Source organism: Ranitomeya imitator, chromosome 7 (genome assembly GCF_032444005.1).
Source record: "Ranitomeya imitator isolate aRanImi1 chromosome 7, aRanImi1.pri, whole genome shotgun sequence".
NCBI classification, from domain to species: Eukaryota; Metazoa; Chordata; class Amphibia; order Anura; family Dendrobatidae; genus Ranitomeya; species Ranitomeya imitator.
In genome coordinates, this window is record NC_091288.1 from 168,272,685 (window position 1) to 168,290,133 (window position 17,449).

The 17,449-nt window shown below is 40.7% G+C and overlaps 1 protein-coding gene across 1 annotated transcript in view; it reads right to left on the reverse strand.

Moving 5' to 3' along the window:
- The window catches only part of GRIN2A (glutamate ionotropic receptor NMDA type subunit 2A), a 781,341-nt gene that overhangs the window by 3,843 nt on the left and 760,049 nt on the right, over positions 1–17,449 (reverse strand). The window contains exon 13 of the mRNA XM_069734026.1: positions 3,220–3,458. Coding sequence (XP_069590127.1) covers positions 3,220–3,458 — 239 coding nt within the window. The remainder of the gene's footprint in view (positions 1–3,219; positions 3,459–17,449) is intronic.

Below are 17,449 nucleotides of genomic sequence, written 5' to 3' on the forward strand. Positions count from 1 at the left end.
CAAAAACCATCAAGCGCTACAAAGAAACTGACTCACATGAGGACTGCCCCAGGAAAGGAAGACCAAGAGTCACCTCTGCTTCTGAGGATAAGTTTATCTGAGTCACCAGCCTCAGGAAGCGCAGGTTAACAGCAGCTCAGATTAGAGACCAGGTCAATGCCACACAGTTCTAGCAGCAGACACATCTCTACAACAACTGTTAAGAGGAGACTTTGTGCAGCAGGCCTTCATGGTAAAATAGCTGCTAGGAAACCACTGCTAAAGACAGGCAACAAGCATAAAAGACTTGTTTGGGCTAAAGAACACAAGGAACGGACATTAGACCAGTGGAAATCTGTGCTTTGGTCTGATGAGTCCAAATTTGAGATCTTTGGTTCCAACCACCCTGTCTTTGTGCGACGCAGAAAAGGTGAACGGATGGACTCTACATGCCTGGTTCCCACTGTCAAGCATGGAGGAGGAGGTGTGATAGTGTGGGGGTGCTTTGCTGGTGACACTGTTGGTTATTTATTCAAAATTGAAGGCATACTGAACCGGCATGGCTACCACAGCACCTTACAGCGGCATGCTATTCCATCCGGTTTGCGTTTAGTTAGACCATCATTTATTTTTCTACTGGACAATGACCCCAAACACACCTCCAGGCTGTGTAAGGGCTATTTGACCAAGAAGGAGAGTGATGGGGTGCTACGCCAGATGACCTGGCCTCCACAGTCACCAGAGCTGAACCCAATCGAGATGGTTTGGGGTGAGCTGGACCGCAGAGTGAAGGCAAAAGGGCCAACAAGTGCTAAGCATCTCTGGGAAAGCCTTCAAGATTGTTGGAAGACCATTCCCGGTGACTACTTCTTGAAGCTCATCAAGAGAATGCCAAGAGTGTACAAAGCAGTCATTAAAGTGGCTACTTTGAAGAACCTAGAATATTAGACGTATATTCAGTTGTTTCACACTTTGTTGTTAAGTATATAACTCCACATGTGTAAAATTCATAGTTTTGATGCCTTCAGTGTGAATGTACAATTTTCATAGTCATGAAAATGCAGAACAGTCTTTAAATGAGAAGGTGTGTCCAAACTTTTGGTCTGTACTGTATAAATATGCATATATACAGTGGGGCAAAAAAGTATTTAGTCAGTCAGCAATAGTGCAAGTTCCACCACTTAAAAAGATGAGAGGCGTCTGTAATTTACATCATAGGTAGACCTCAACTATGGGAGACAAACTGAGAAAAAAAAATCCAGAAAATCACATTGTCTGTTTTTTTAACATTTTATTTGCATATTATGGTGGAAAATAAGTATTTGGTCAGAAACAAAATTTCATCTCAATACTTTGTAATATATCCTTTGTTGGCAATGACAGAGGTCAAACGTTTTCTGTAAGTCTTCACAAGGTTGCCACACACTGTTGTTGGTATGTTGGCCCATTCCTCCATGCAGATCTCCTCTAGAGCAGTGATGTTTTTGGCTTTTCGCTTGGCAACACGGACTTTCAACTCCCTCCAAAGGTTTTCTATAGGGTTGAGATCTGGAGACTGGCTAGGCCACTCCAGGAGCTTGAAATGCTTCTTACGAAGCCACTCCTTCGTTGCCCTGGCGGTGTGCTTTGGATCATTGTCATGTTGAAAGACCCAGCCACGTTTCATCTTCAATGCCCTTGCTGATGGAAGGAGGTTTGCACTCAAAATCTCACGATACATGGCCCCATTCATTCTTTCATGTACCCGGATCAGTCGTCCTGGCCCCTTTGCAGGGAAACAGCCCCAAAGCATGATGTTTCCACCACCATGCTTTACAGTAGGTATGGTGTTTGATGGATGCAACTCAGTATTCTTTTTCCTCCAAACATGACAAGTTGTGTTTCTACCAAACAGTTCCAGTTTGGTTTCATCAGACCATAGGACATTCTCCCAAAACTCCTCTGGCTCATCCAAATGCTCTCTAGCAAACTTCAGACGGGCCCGGACATGTACTGGCTTAAGCAGTGGGACACGTCTGGCACTGCAGGATCTGAGTCCATGGTGGCGTAGTGTGTTACTTATGGTAGGCCTTGTTACATTGGTCCCAGCTCTCTGCAGTTCATTCACTAGGTCCCCCCGCCTGTTTCTGGGATTTTTTCTCACTGTTCTTGTGATCATTCTGACCCCACGGGGTGGGATTTTGCGTGGAGCCCCAGATCGAGGGAGATTATCAGTGGTCTTGTATGTCTTCCATTTTCTAATTATTGCTCCCACTGTTGATTTCTTCACTCCAAGCTGGTTGGCTATTGCAGATTCAGTCTTCCCAGCCTGGTGCAGGGCTACAATTTTGTTTCTGGTGTCCTTTGACAGCTCTTTGGTCTTCACCATAGTGGAGTTTGGAGTCAGACTGTTTGAGGGTGTGCACAGGTGTCTTTTTATACTGATAACAAGTTTAAACAGGTGCCATTACTACAGGTAATGAGTGGAGGAAAGAGGAGACTCTTAAAGAAGAAGTTACAGGTCTGTGAGAGCCAGAAATCTTGATTGTTTGTTTCTGACCAAATACTTATTTTCCACCATAATATGCAAATAAAGTGATAAAAAAAACAGACAATGTGATTTTCTGGATTTTTTTTTCTCAGTTTGTCTCCCATAGTTGAGGTCTACCTATGATGTACATTACAGACGCCTCTCATCTTTTTAAGTGGTGGAACTTGCACTATTGCTAACTGACTAAATACTTTTTTGCCCCACTGTATATATATATATATTTATACACTATGTTATGTATACTTTTCTTTTCAATTTGTTTAGCTGGCCATACACATGAGAGAACTGTCAACCAAACATATGTCTGTCTGACAGCTATTTCTGCAGGCTCTGCTAGAAACATACACATTTTTAGCAGGCATTTTTCTCTTAGTGGGAAATGTGAAATAAACTTTATAATTCTGGCAATTCTAGCTGTAGATTACATTCAATAGGAAAAATAAGGACAAGGCATGCTGAAATCCATCTTGCAGGATCCTCTTTAGCCCCTACTATACAGGGACAGTGGAAAGAACCCTTCCACATTAGATTATTTTCCAAAACTAACTCTAATGTGTCCTTCCTAATTTTTGAAAATTTCCAATTTTAACTTCCTCTGACTGAGTTATATGGTGATACAAGAATGAAAACTACAATGTCAATCACAAAACCTGGTTATATCATATATATTATGACTATTATTACTATTATAGTACATTTTTATGACTTACCCTGCTTATTGAGAAAAGCACTCCCGGTGTTCCTGAACAAACACCTGTAAAACAGTATCTGAGTTTCCAGTAAAACAAATGTTCCCATACAAAAGTTATAAGACTCAAGCCCATGGCAGCTGCAAGCATGTAGAAGACACCGGCCATATTGTCAATATCCAACTGGCTGCTCATAACTTCATTTTTCTCACTGTGGCAGATGCCAGTAAGCCACAACGTTTCCAGCTCTTCCATTTCACCTAAGTAACACAAAATTATTATTTATTGAGTTTCTTCCACATGGAACTGCATTGTAATCAAATATGTGACATTTAACAGGAATAGTAATCGCTATAGCTCCTTCCAAAGTAGCTGTCAACAGTTTATAGCATTTTAACAATTTCACTGAAAATAAAGTAGGCCACAGTACGTGAATAAGTCATAGAGCATGGACAACTTTTTATATATTTTAGATAAATGGATGATAATTATTTTGAATCATGGGGCCCTGGATCTCCAATGAGTGTCACTTTGAACTTTGTTGGTGCCAACTAGCGATGAGCGAATGTGCTCAGATAAGGTGTTAGCAAAGCCTGCTTGGGTGCTACCCTAGTGACTTTGGTGTGCTCAAATAATATATTCGAGTCCCAGCGCCCGCTTTGTCTTGCTGCTGTTAAACAGCTACAACACATGCAGGGATTGTCTAACAAACAGGCAATCCATGCATGTGTTGAGGCTGTCGAAAAGTAACGAAACATGCAGTCACAACAACTCGAACAAAGTATTAGACTACAACAAAGCACTCGAGCATGCTCGCTCATCACTAGTGATAGTAGTATGGGAATGGTCATAGTGTAGCAGTTTTAGTTAGGTCTATTATATTATAGTTGTGTTATTGGTAATAATGGAATATATATATCATGCTTTTTTGTAACAGTATGTAGAAATATTCAATCCTGTTAAGAAAACTCGAAAGTAAGAAATGATGCACATGCCGATATCAGAGTTATAAATATATGGTGACTGATATCAACCCATATGTGAAAAGAACTCTCTCAATGAAGGTGCATGCGTAGACTGGAACATATAGGGACCTATGGGAAAAATTGCACAAAAAGACAAACAAAGAGAAAAATCAACAAATAGGTCAATAGTATGTCACAATATGCAAGTCTGAAGTAAGGGAGAGGAGCTTGCAACTGTCCCTGGAGCTGAACTCACTATGCCTGTCTCAGGGGTACTCTTGAAGGTAGAGAAGCTTTAGCCTCCAACCTTACTATGTCCCTGAATGCACAATGATCTAAAGGTGAGCAGACAACCACAAGACCGTCAGATCGAATCCTGAGGCATGACATAGTAATGGTGAAAACTAAATCAAAACTTTATTGATCAAGAATTTGGTGTACAAGGGTAGGAAAAACAACCAGAAGAAAAGCCAAGTGACTAACAAGTATTAAAAAAATTTGAAGTAAGGAATAATAAATAGGTATAAAACAGATAGATTTCTGCTCTAAGCCAGGTATCAAAAATATATATTCATATGGGTTATACAACATTCTCCTGTAGAGGCGGTGATGGTCCTCTAGAGATATAATGGTGTTAGCCCACAAATCAATATGTACAAATATATACAAGCATCTAATTTTTCACATATGTCCCAAAGGATAAGTATACTGTGCTAGATACTTCAAATTACATAAATGCTAAATTAATAGCAGCTAGACCTATTGCTGCCAGCAAAACAAAGAGATTCTAGCAAAGGTAGAAAAATGAAAAAAAAACCAAGGCATTTCATTAACATGTACAAGCAAACTAGTACAGACAACAAATAAATGATACGGCAGAGAAAAAAACTCTTAGGGGAGAGGTACAAATAAGATGTGCATACACAGACTCCAAAAAATATTCCAAGAAAAAAAAATCCTATATAGATTAGCAACTAAGGTCGTAATATTGAAATAGGAACGTTACCTATAGCCAGAGCATAAAGTGATAAGTGCTGCTATTAGAAATATTCAGTTATTACATGTAAAAAAATGGGTATCACAATTCTACATGTTAAACAAAGAGTGTGGCCAAATGTTTAACCACGGGCAATGCAAATGTATAGTGAAAAAAGAGCACAATGCTAAGAAGTCACAGGACAGCCAATGGTTAACCACAGCAGTAGAAGCAAAGATAACACACAGAAGTCCCTGGAAGAAGCGTAAGGCAAAACGGTGTAGGGGTTAGTGGGGTGCTTCTGCATTGAATTTATCCTCAGACTCCACAGCCCTTTTAGTCATTCAGGTGACACAACTAGGTTTATGTATTTATTAACCGCAAGGACTTCTGTACACTATTGGTATCTTTGCTACTACAGCTGTGGTTAACCATTGGCAGTCCAATGACTACTTACCACTGTGTTCTTTTTCACTATATACTGTACTTGCACTGTACATGGTTATTGTTGTCTATACTGGTTTTAACTTCTTGTATGTGCAGGTGCTTCTCACAAAATTAGAATATCATCAAAAAGTTAATTAATTTCAGTTATTCAATGCAAAAAGTGAAACTCATATATTATATAGAGTCATTATAAATAGAGTGATCTATATCAAGTGTTTATTTCAGATAATGTTGATGATTATGGCTTACAGCCAAGGAAAACCCAAAAGTCATTTAGTAAATTGGAATACTTAACAAAAAAACACTTGCAAAGGCTTCGTAAGCATTTTTAAAAGGTCCCTTAGTCTGTTTCAGTAGGCTCCACAATCATGGGGAAGACTGCTGACTTGACAGACGTCCAGAAGGCAGTCATTGACACACTCCACAAGGAAGGTAAGCTACAACAGGTCATTGCTAGTGTTGAGCATTCCGATACCGCAAGTATCGGGTATCGGCCGATACTTGCGGTATCGGAATTCCGATACCGAGTTCCGATATTTTTGCGATATCGGGAATCAGTATCGGATCCATATTAATGTGTAAAATAAAGAATTAAAATAAAAAATATTGATATACTTACCTCTCCGGAGGCCCCTGGACATCACCGCTGGTAACCGGCAGCCTTCTTTGTTTAAAATGAGTGCGTTTAGGGACTTCCATGACGTCACGGCTTCTGATTGATCGCGTGCCGCTCATGTGACCGCCACGCGACCAATCAGAAGCCGCGACGTCATTCGCAGGTCCTAAATTCCTAGAATGAGGAGTTTAGGACCTGAGAATGACGTCGCGGCTTCTGATTGGTCGCGTGGCGGTCACTTGAGCGGCACGCGACCAATCAGAAGCCGCGACGTCATTCTCAGGCCCTAAACTCCTCATTCTAGGAATTTAGGACCTGCGAATGACGTCGCGGCTTCTGATTGGTCGCGTGGTGGTCACATGAGCGGCACGCGACCAATCAGAAGCCGCGACGTCATTCTCAGGTCCTAAACGCGCTCATTTTAAACAAAGAAGCCTGCCGGTTACCAGCGGTGATGTACAGGGGCCTCCAGAGAGGTAATTATATCAATATTTTTTATTTTAATTCTTTATTTTACACATTAATATGGATCCCAGGGCCTGAAGGAGAGTTTCCTCTCCTTCAGACCCTGGGAACCATCAGGATACCTTCCGATACTTGGTGTCCCATTGACTTGTATTGGTATCGGGTATCGGTATCGGTGATATCCGATACTTTTCAGGTATCGGCCGATACTATCCGATACCGATACTTTCAAGTATCGGATGGTATCGCTCAAAACTAGTCATTGCTAAAGAAGCTGTCTGTTCACAGTGCTGCATCCAAGCATATTAATGGAAACTTGAGTGGAAGGGAAAAAGTGTAGAAGAAAATGGTGCATAAGCAACCGAGATAATCACAGCCTTGAAACGATTGTTAAGAAAAGGTAATTTAAAAATTTCAGGGAGATTCAAAAGGTGTAGAATAGGGTTGAGCGACCTTTACTTTTATAGGATCGGGTCGGGTTTCACGAAACCCGACTTTTTCAAAAGTCGGGTCGAGTGAAATCGGCCGATCCTATAAAAAAGTCGGGGTTGGGGTCGGCCGGAACCTGAAACCCAATGCAGTGCATTGGGTTTCCATGGTTCCCAGGGTCTGAAGGAGCGGAAACTCTCCTTCAGGCCCTGCGATCCATATTTTAGTGTAAAATAAAGAATTAAAATAAAACATATCGCAATACTTACTCTCTGACGCGCCCTGGTACTAACCGGGAACCTTCCTCCTTCGAATCAGCCCTTCCAGGACCTTGCGGTGACGTCGCGGTGACGTCGCGGTTTGTGATTGGTCACGCGGCCGCCCATGTGACCGTTCGCGCGACCAATCACAAGCCGCGACGTCACCGCGACGTCACCGAAGGTCCTGGAAGGGCTGATTCTTAGGAAGGAAGGCTGCCGGAAAGGAGCAGGGCGCGTCCGAGGGTGAGTATATTCCTATTAGGTATATATTCACCCTCGGACGTGCCCTGCTTCTTTCCAACAGCCTTCCTTCCTAAGAATCAGTGCTTGCAGGACCTTCGGTGACGTCGCGGTGACGTCACGGCTTCTGATTGGTCGCCGTGACGTGAAAGATCGCCGACTTCATGGCCGACCCCACACAGGGGTCGGGTCGGGTTTCATGAAACCCGACCTTGCCAAAAGTCGGCGACTTTTGAAAATTTTCGACCCGTTTCGCTCAACCCTAGTGTAGATTGCTGCTGGAGTCATTGCTTCAAGAGCCACCACATACAAACGTATCAAGGACATGGACTACAAGTGCATTCCTTGTATCAAGCCACTCATGATCAGTAGGCAATGCCAGTAGTGTCTTTCCTAGGCCAAGGAGAAAAGAACTGGGATGTTGCTCACTGGTCCAATGTGTTGTTTTCAGATTAAAGTAAATTTTGCATTTCATTTGGTTATCAAGGTCCCAGAATCTGGAGGAAGAGTGGAGAGGCCACAATCCAAGTTGCTTGAGATCTAGTGTGACGTTTCCACAATCAGTGATAGTTTGGGAAGCCATGTCATCTGCTGGTGTAGGTCCACTGTGCTTTATCAAGATCAAGGTCAGCACAGTTGTCTACCAGGAAATTTTAGAGCACTTCAGGACTCCTTCTGTCAACAAGCTTTTTGGAGATGGAAATTTCATTCTCCAGCAGGACTTGGCACCTGTCCACACTACCAAAAGTACCAATACCTGGTTTAAAAACAATAGTATCACTGTGCTTGATTGGCCAGCAAACTCACCTAACCTTAACCCAATAAAGAATCTATGGCGTATTGTCAAGAGGAAGATGAGAGACTCCAGACCTAACAATGCAGATGAGCTGAAGGCTGCTATCAAAGCAACCGGGGCTTCCATAATACCTCAGCAGTGCCACAGGCTAATCACCTCCATGCCACACCACAGTGATGCAGCAATTGAGGCAAAAGGAGCCCCAACCAAATATTGAGTGCATTTACTGAACATACATTTCAGAAAGCCAACATTTTGGATTTTAAAATCATTTTTCAAGCTGGCGATATAATGTATTCTAATTTACTGAGATAATGACTTTAGGGTTTTCATTGGCTGTAAGCCATAATTCATCAACATAAAAATAAATAAACACTTGAAATAGATCACTCTGTTTGTAATTACTCTATATAGTATATGAGATTCACTTTTTGTATTGAAGAACTGAAATAAATTAACTTTTTGATGACATTCGAATTTTGTGAGAAGCACCTGTATACAGCTCTGGCAAAAAATTAAGAGACCAATGTAAAATGTTCAGTTTGTCTGATTTTTCTCTATATAGGTACATTTTTTATTAAAATGTAAATTGTTCTTTTATTCAATAAACTTCTGACATCATGTATCCGAATTTCCAAGCAATACATTTTTCTTTTTTTTTTCTGAAAAGGAGAAATGGTCAAAAAAAAATAACCAGTGCTTTCAGACCCCAGATAATGCTAAGAAAACAAGTTCATAATTATTTAGAAATAGCAATGTTTGAACTTAGGAAGAGTTCAGAAATCAATATTTTGTGGAATAACCATGATTTTTAATCGCAGCTTTCATGCGTCTTGGCATGCTTTCCACCAGTCTTTCACACTGCTTCTGGCGCAAAAATTTAAGCAGTTCTTCTTTGTTTGATGGCCTGTGACTATCCATCATCCTTTTGCTTACATTCCAGAGGTTTTCAATGGGGTTCAGGTCTGGAGATTGGGCTGCCCATGACAGGGTTTTGATGTGGTGGTCTCTTAATTTTTGCCAGAGCAGTATGTTAATAAAATGCCTTGTTTTTTCTACCTTTGCTAGAATCTCTTTGTATTGCTGGCAGCAATAGATCTAGCTGCAATAAATTTTAGATTTAAGCATCTAATTTTGCCAGAAAAGTTCTGCGTACATAGATATCTGTGACAGACAGCTACCAGTAAATGAAGTTGTAGCAGGCAATTGTCATATAAGTAACTATATAATGATAATGTTAACTATAACTGTATGGGAGTCAGCATGGATTGCCACAAGGATAGAATGTGCCCACCCCGACGCGTATTTGGGCATCTACCTTCATCAAGCACTCATTGTAGGGAGTGCTACAGACCATACTCCTGCCAAACAGCTGTTCTTGGTATCACCAGCAACCTGAACTACTCAGTCACGGAGCTGTACAGCAACTCTAAGGTGGCTGCAACCAGATACTGCCTTCTATTTAAATCAATAGGGGGTGGATGTGCAGTACTCGACTGTGTCCACAATTTCATTTACAGAGCTGTGCTGTGAAGCTCCACAGCTGAGCAGTTCTGCTTGCCACTGACACTGGGAACAGTTGATCGGCTTGGGTGCCGGGTGTCGCACCCCACAGATCAGACATTGATGACCTATACTAAGGATAGGTCATTTACTTTAAAGTAATGGACAACCTTTTTGAAATGACAGAAAGTTGAGGTTGGGGATTAGAGTGTTGACTGACAAATGTGAGTGAGCATGAATTATTCACCAGCCCCAAGTCTTGAAAAACTTTTGCTATAAATTGAAACGGGTTTGGTTAAGCTGGTCATTGATCATACATATATCCAATCAATTGAGACTCTCTATTAAATATATTTTTTAGTTTTCCGGCATATGCGGTCATTTGTTTTGCCTCTATGCAATTGGAACTGTTTTTGAAGAAGCATGAAGGATTAGTGATGAAATAAACTTGTCCGCAAGTCTTTACAAAGAGAGGTGTGATATGCAGGACAGGCTTTATACAGTATATAGCACATTAACTGAGCATGGGTAGGATGCCACTATTAGAACACACCCAGTAAGGCAATATCCCTAAGTGGGATCATATAAGCCTCTGACTATTTGAGCTCTGCAAGTATGGACCTTGATTTGGACCCTAAGATCTTTGCAAGCAGAATTCAATATACTGTTATTTATGATCCCTTGAAGCTCTGCAAAGAAGGAGCAGTGGTATACAAGATCACAGGACACTCCATGTGTGGTTGCTTTGGGATTGTGACTGCACCACTTTGTAGGTCATGACTTCAAATATAAATAATTTAGGTAGGTGGCATTTTAAAATATGTTCTATTCACCCAATATTAACTATTGGGTGAATAGAGCATATTCACCTCCCCTCCCAGATAATAGGGTAGGAGCAATGCTAATGATCTAATGATTCAGGGTAAGCGACAAGGAGCTTCAGCTGGACATGTCGTCATTTTGCTCACTTATGATCTTTTATCTTTTTTTTCTTCAGAAATGTGTTGTCTCAGAATTTTTTTTTAAACTGTAATTTGTTCTGTGTATAAGTGCGAGTGTGTGTGTTAGGCTGGGATCACACATGCGAGAAACACGTCCGTGTCTCGCATGTGAAATCCAAGCTCTGGCACCGGCACTCCAGAGCGGAGCGTGCGGCCGCATAGCAACACATGGAGCTGCACGCTCCGCTCTGGAGTGCCGGCGCCAGAGCCTGGATTTCACATGCGAGACACGGACGTGTTTCTCGCATGTGTGATCCCGGCCTTAAGGTACCATCACACAAAACTATATCGTTAACGATATCGTTGCTTTTGTGACGTAGCAACGATATCGTTAAGGAAATCATTATGTATGACAGCGACCAACGATCAGGCCCCTGCTGGGAGATCGTTGGTCGCTGGGGAAAGTCCAGAACTTTATTTTGTCGCTGGACCTCCCGCAGACATCGCTGAATCGGCAGGGCCGCGCTTAGTAACCCGATGTTTACCCTGGTTACCAGCGTAAACGTAAAAAAAACAAACTCTACATACTTACCTTCCGTGTCTGTCCCCGGCGCTCTGCTTCCCTGCACTGGCTGTGAGCGCCGGCCAGCCGGAAAGCACAGCGGTGATGTCACCGCTCTGCTTTCCGGCTGGCCGGCGCTGACAGTGCAGCGGAAAGCAGAGCGCCGGAGGACAGACACGGAAGGTAAGTATGTAGTGTTTGTTTTTTTTACGTTTGTTTTTTTTACATTTACGCTGGTAACCAGGGTAAACATCGGGTTACTAAGCGCAGCCCTGTGCTTAGTAACCCGATGTTTACTCTGGTTACCCGGGGACTTCGGGATCGTTGGTCGCTGGAGAGCTGTCTGTGTGACAGCTCTCCAGCGACCAAACAGCGATGCTGCAGCGATCGACATCGTTGTCGGTATCGCTGCAGCGTCGCTTAGTGTGAAGGTACCCTTAGAGAGGAAGAAATATGTAAAACTGTCATATGGATATATTTTGTCAGTGTCTGTAATCCAAAAACAGGAGAGGGTCTAAAACGCAAAAATTTCCATTATTCTTTTACCTTGCATTGATTCAATTTTGGGTTCGACTTACAAATATTGATGCAAAATAGTGACTAAACTACACCTGTGTAAAGGTGAACTCATGAAACTCTTGATTTCTTAGAGTAAATCATGTTTTTATACAAGAATTATTTTACATTCTAATACTTTTAACCTGGAGTATTCCATTCTTTCTGGAAAAGTTCAATAATCTGATGTCTTTAAAATAAATATTTGAGCAAGATTTAGAAATGCATTTGTTATAGAGGGGCAAAATAAATACATAATTGATTTTTCAGTTCTTATTTGCCATTCTTAGATAAATTATAAAACAATTGGATATTCATAGCATGCTTTGTTGTCAATTAAAACACAAGCCTCGGGTGCCTAAATCAAAAATATATGCCAGTTGACATTTAGAAACATAGAGTCAAAGACTTTGGAGAGCAGAAATAACCATTAGAGTACAGAAAAATGACCTATGGAAGTCCAGAAAAATAGGTTAGGTATGATAAATCCTTTTGTCCTTAGGTCTTTCCAAAACAGATCAATCTGAACATTTTAATTGTTGGGAGAAGCTTTCTTTATTCTGAGAAATCAATGTAATATTGATAATTTTCCTGTACATGCCAAGTAACGTAAATTTAATTAGCTTTGAGCTTAAATTCAATATGGAGAATTTTTAGCAAATTAATTTAGATTTGTGCATAACAAATTATATTGATTTCGAGGTGGGGGGTTAAAGAAGGAATTTGCGAGATATTAGTTGAAAAACAGATATGAATAAAAAAAAAACCTATTTTCCTTATGAAGCCAGTTACATACATGGAGAAAGTTTACAGCTATTTTGGACATGAATCCACAGACAAACAAAAGTATTATCAGTTGTAATGAAACCCCAATTTACAAAGAAAAGTTTAGCCAGGTAAAGATCTTGCAGATTATCACAGTTGTATGTCATTGTGTCTTACTAGTGATTACCGAACCCAAGCGGTAAATTTCAGGATCCGTACACAGACCCCGAATACGGACTTAAAGAGGAAGTCCGTGTTACTGTTCGGGATTTGCAACCAGAACATCGGGTATTTCCCACACTATCATCTGTGTCACAGTGAAAGAAAAACTATCTCTGATTTGAGGTAAGTTCACTACCACCGGTCAGATTTCCCACGCTGTCATAGAGATGACAGTTTATGAGCCAGGAACTGTGACTGCCAGTAAAAAGGCTACATGCGTCGACTACTCTCATCATTGTATATCTGCTCTTGCTAATAGCAGCGAAAGCAGGCATACGATGATAAAAGTATTCACTAGCCTATGCAATCAATAAATAACAAAAAAGAATGATGTGGGGTATCTTCTATTTGTGACTACCAGCGCAGGCAATACCGACAACTGTTATCTTGGCTGGTTATCAAAAAATAGAGAGGTCCCCATGCTGTTTTTTCAAATTGTTTCAATAAATAATTTGCAAAGATGGTGCAGAATCTTTCCTCCATTTTTGACAACCAGCCAAGCTAAAACAGACAGCTGTGGACTGGTGTTCTCCAACTGGTAAGAGCCCATGAATATTATCAACCGCAGCCTAAAAATAGCAGTCTGCTGCTGCCTAGAAAAGGCACATCTATTTGATGAGCCAATTTGACATTTTTCAAAGTTCTTACCACTTGCACTGCTGGGGTGGCAAGTCTGGTAAGAGCTGTGGGGTTGATGTCAGCTTTGCAATGCCGGATAACATAAAGTCCACAGGTTAGTAATGGAGAAGCGTCTATAAGACACCCCCCATTACTAACCCCATTCTCAGATTGTAAGTCATAGTCTTTATTACAACCTGACTGTTAGGTTAGTAATTGGGGTGTTTTATAGACGCCTCTCCATTACTAACCTGTCGTCTTCATGTCAGCTGACATTACAAAGCTGACATTAATCCAACAACTTCTAACCCACTTGCCACTGCACCAGGTCAAGTGGGAACAGTCAGGCATATCGAACAGATACTACTTTTCTTGCGCAGCTCTGGACTGCTATATTTAGGCTGTGGTGTCCAATATCCATGGCCCCTTTACAGTCTGAGAATACTGGGCCACAGTTGTCTGCTTTAACTAGGCTGGTTATCGGTTTTGCTTACACTGGCTGTCAAAATTAGAGGATACCCCATGTCTTTTTTTATTTATTTATTCATTGCAATAGTGATGGGTGATGAATACTCTCATCATTAAATGCCTGCTCTCTCTGCTATCAAGGAGAACAGGTGTATGATGTTGAGAGTAGTACTTTCATCAGCCGACACCAGTGACCGGCAGTAACCACTGATCACAGCTGCTAGTTCCCACGCTGTCATCTGTATGACAGGATGGGAACCATGGCACTCTGATAGGCGGTAAACTTAAAGATTACCACTGATCAGAGCTGGTGTTTATCTCGCTGTCACAGTACCCAAGCTAAAAATGTCTAGCTGAACCCATCGGACCTGAACTTCCAGGGCTTCGCCCACCTTTATGTATAGCTATTAATATAATTTTTGTTACCATCGAGCCCCCAAGCTACAACTTTATAGTCAAGGGCTATTGCTTGCAGATGTGTAACTTGAAGCTTTTGTGCTCCACTGTAAAATCTACAATATGACCTCCACTTACCAATTATTAAATTGCTGCTTATTTTTTAATGTACTTATGTTGCTAATATAGCACCAACATTCTCTGCAGGACTATACAGAGATTTTTCACAAGAGATGATAAAATCTTTTAAAATTCAAATTCATCAAGTTCAAAACATTTTTCAAAAACTGTCAAAGTAATGTCACGTTTAAGGCTGTGTGCACAGTTTGCAGATTTTTCGCATTTTTTTCGCGTTTTTCCGCTATAAAAATGCTATAAAAATGCTATAAAAACGCATACATTATGCATCCTATCATTTAGAATGCATTCCGCAATTTTTGTGCACATGAAAAAAAGGCATCGCGGTAAAAAACACAGCATGTTCATTAATTTTGCGGATATTTTGCGGATTTCCCACTATATTATTGCATTGGGAACCTCCATAAAAATCCGCAAAAAAAGCACCAAAAAAGCGAGAAAAACGCGCAAAAAAACGCATGCGGATTTCTTGCAGAAAATGTCCTGTTTTGCTCAGGAAATGTCTGCAAGAATTCCTGAACATGTGCACATAGTCTAAATAGCCAATAGTAGCCAACAGCCCATTTCATAATAGTGCTCTGACATGTTTATGTTATTTTTAATTAAAAATGGTCCGAAAATTATACATTTTAATAATTTTTGATTCGATAGACATTTGTTTGGAGTACACTGACTCAAACTCATGGTGTTGCTGTCAGTGGTAACATTATCCTGCTGTGACAAAGTTGAGTGATGTGCCATGCATTGCATAACATCCTACACTTTCTCCCCACTAATACACTTGAAGGAGGCAAAGGAAGCAACTTGTGGCCTGAGCTTGGTATTACCAGTGCCCGGGCAGTTGGTGCCAGTGCTTACAGATAAATGAACTGATTAAAATTCAAATTTTCCTTCATCCCCAAAAATAAATTTGGGTCAAAAAATTGCTCAAATCTCAGAGACAGAGAGAGAAACATTTAATTTTGATATGTATATTCCACTTACCCAATGGACGATGGACATCAATTCTGCGGTACAAAATGTCAGATTAATTCCTGACTGTTTTCCACTGTTACTGGCAACTGATGATCTGTGTTGGCCCAAATATTGGCCAACAATATACAAGGTATAATAATCCGATAGATGTTTCAGCTGTAAAGTATGTGTAAAGCTGGGTTCAGATTGCGTTAGTGGGTGTCCGATAACGGAATCCATTACATGGCGAAATTGGCGCAATTGACGCTATGTAATGGATCCATTAGCGCACCCATTGACCACAATGTGGTAACGGATCACTAACGCATCGCTAACGTATGTCATTTTTGGCATGCGTCAGCGATGTCCTGTTATTTTTGGACGGACCTCGAACGCTGCTTGCAGCGTTCAGGGTCCGTTCTTCGCAAGCGCAGATCGGGCAGCTGCGCTAGCGGGATTGCCAAACGCAATCCCTTTTTGGACATTGCATTAGCACAATCCGTTAGCGTATCCGCTAAACGGATTGCACTAACGCAATGTGAACCTATCCTTAGCTAGCGCAACCACGCAAAATATTAGCTAGCTCAATGATGCTTCAGCAGTGTGGAAAATGCTGCCAGGAATGATTAATTTTTTTTCAAATTGAATCTTAGAGTGTTAGAATTTGTGTGGAACAGTGAATTTTAAGAAATTTTGACTCAACTTCAATCCTCCATGGATCAATCCACTCAACCCTAGTGGTGCTATATCAGCTGCTGCTACTAGTGGCTCCAACATTATTAGCAGTGGCATCATTTTTATTTTTATTTCATTTTACAATTTCTTGTTTGTTGTCTTTGACATTTTTTCTTTTACTGTATATTTTGTACATCACTATAATTGAATTTTGACTACCCTTTCAATCCTAATTTTTCAACCCTTGGCTATAAGGACATAACAATAAATGTTTGGTATTTAGGAACATGCACAGAAAGCAAAATATAGCAGCAATTTATAGTACAGGTGTGGCATGCAGAGTAATCAAATTGGACTAGTAAAACAGGTATCTAAAAACTGACATGCACAGTTAAATATCTACATTTTTTAATATTTTTTTCTGTTGTTTTTCTTTTTAAATTCAACCCCTTACTAAAAAAATATATAATAAGAAAAGTTAGGCAGGTATACGTCCAAAAACAGCATGTGCAACAGAGTGCTGTATTAGTGAGTAATGGATATAAAATTTGACAAGTAAAACAGAAGTGTAAAAAAATAGCTTCCGACACGCACACTTTGTGAGGTAGACAGTTGAATTTAAATGTATGGAATTTGGAAGATTTTTTCTTGTATTTTTAAAAATATAATCATTCGCTTTTTCACAAAGAAAAAAATTGCACAAGAAATGCAAAAACTCAAGATTGCCTATGGCCAGCACAATTATTTCAATTTTTTTCTGTAAAAAATACTGTGCTGTCTGGCCGCTATTCTGTGTGTTGTGAAAGAAATAAAAAATGTGCAATTGTAATTCAAATGCAGCAGGACAGATGCCAGCTAGATGATATGAGTGATCAATCACCCTCAGTCTGTCACTGCTCCTGCTATCACCTCTCCCATCTCTCTTTCTCATTATCAATTTCATCTCTTCAGTACACTCATCTGTCACTATTATAGTTGTGCCACACATTACTGTCTGGTGCAATTGTCCAATGCCGTAGGGATTTCTCTTCCTTTTTCAGCTGCTCACCTGTAAGCTTTAATGTCCACTTGCTACTCTAGATCAGGGGTCCCCAACTCCAGTCCTCAAGGCCCACCAACATGTCATGTTTTCAGGATTTCCTTAGTCTTGCCCAGGTAATAATTGCATCACCGGTGAAATGCAAAGGAAATCCTGAAAACATGACCTGTTGGTGGGCCTTGAGGACTGGAGTTGGGGACCTCTGCTCTAGATCCCCTAAA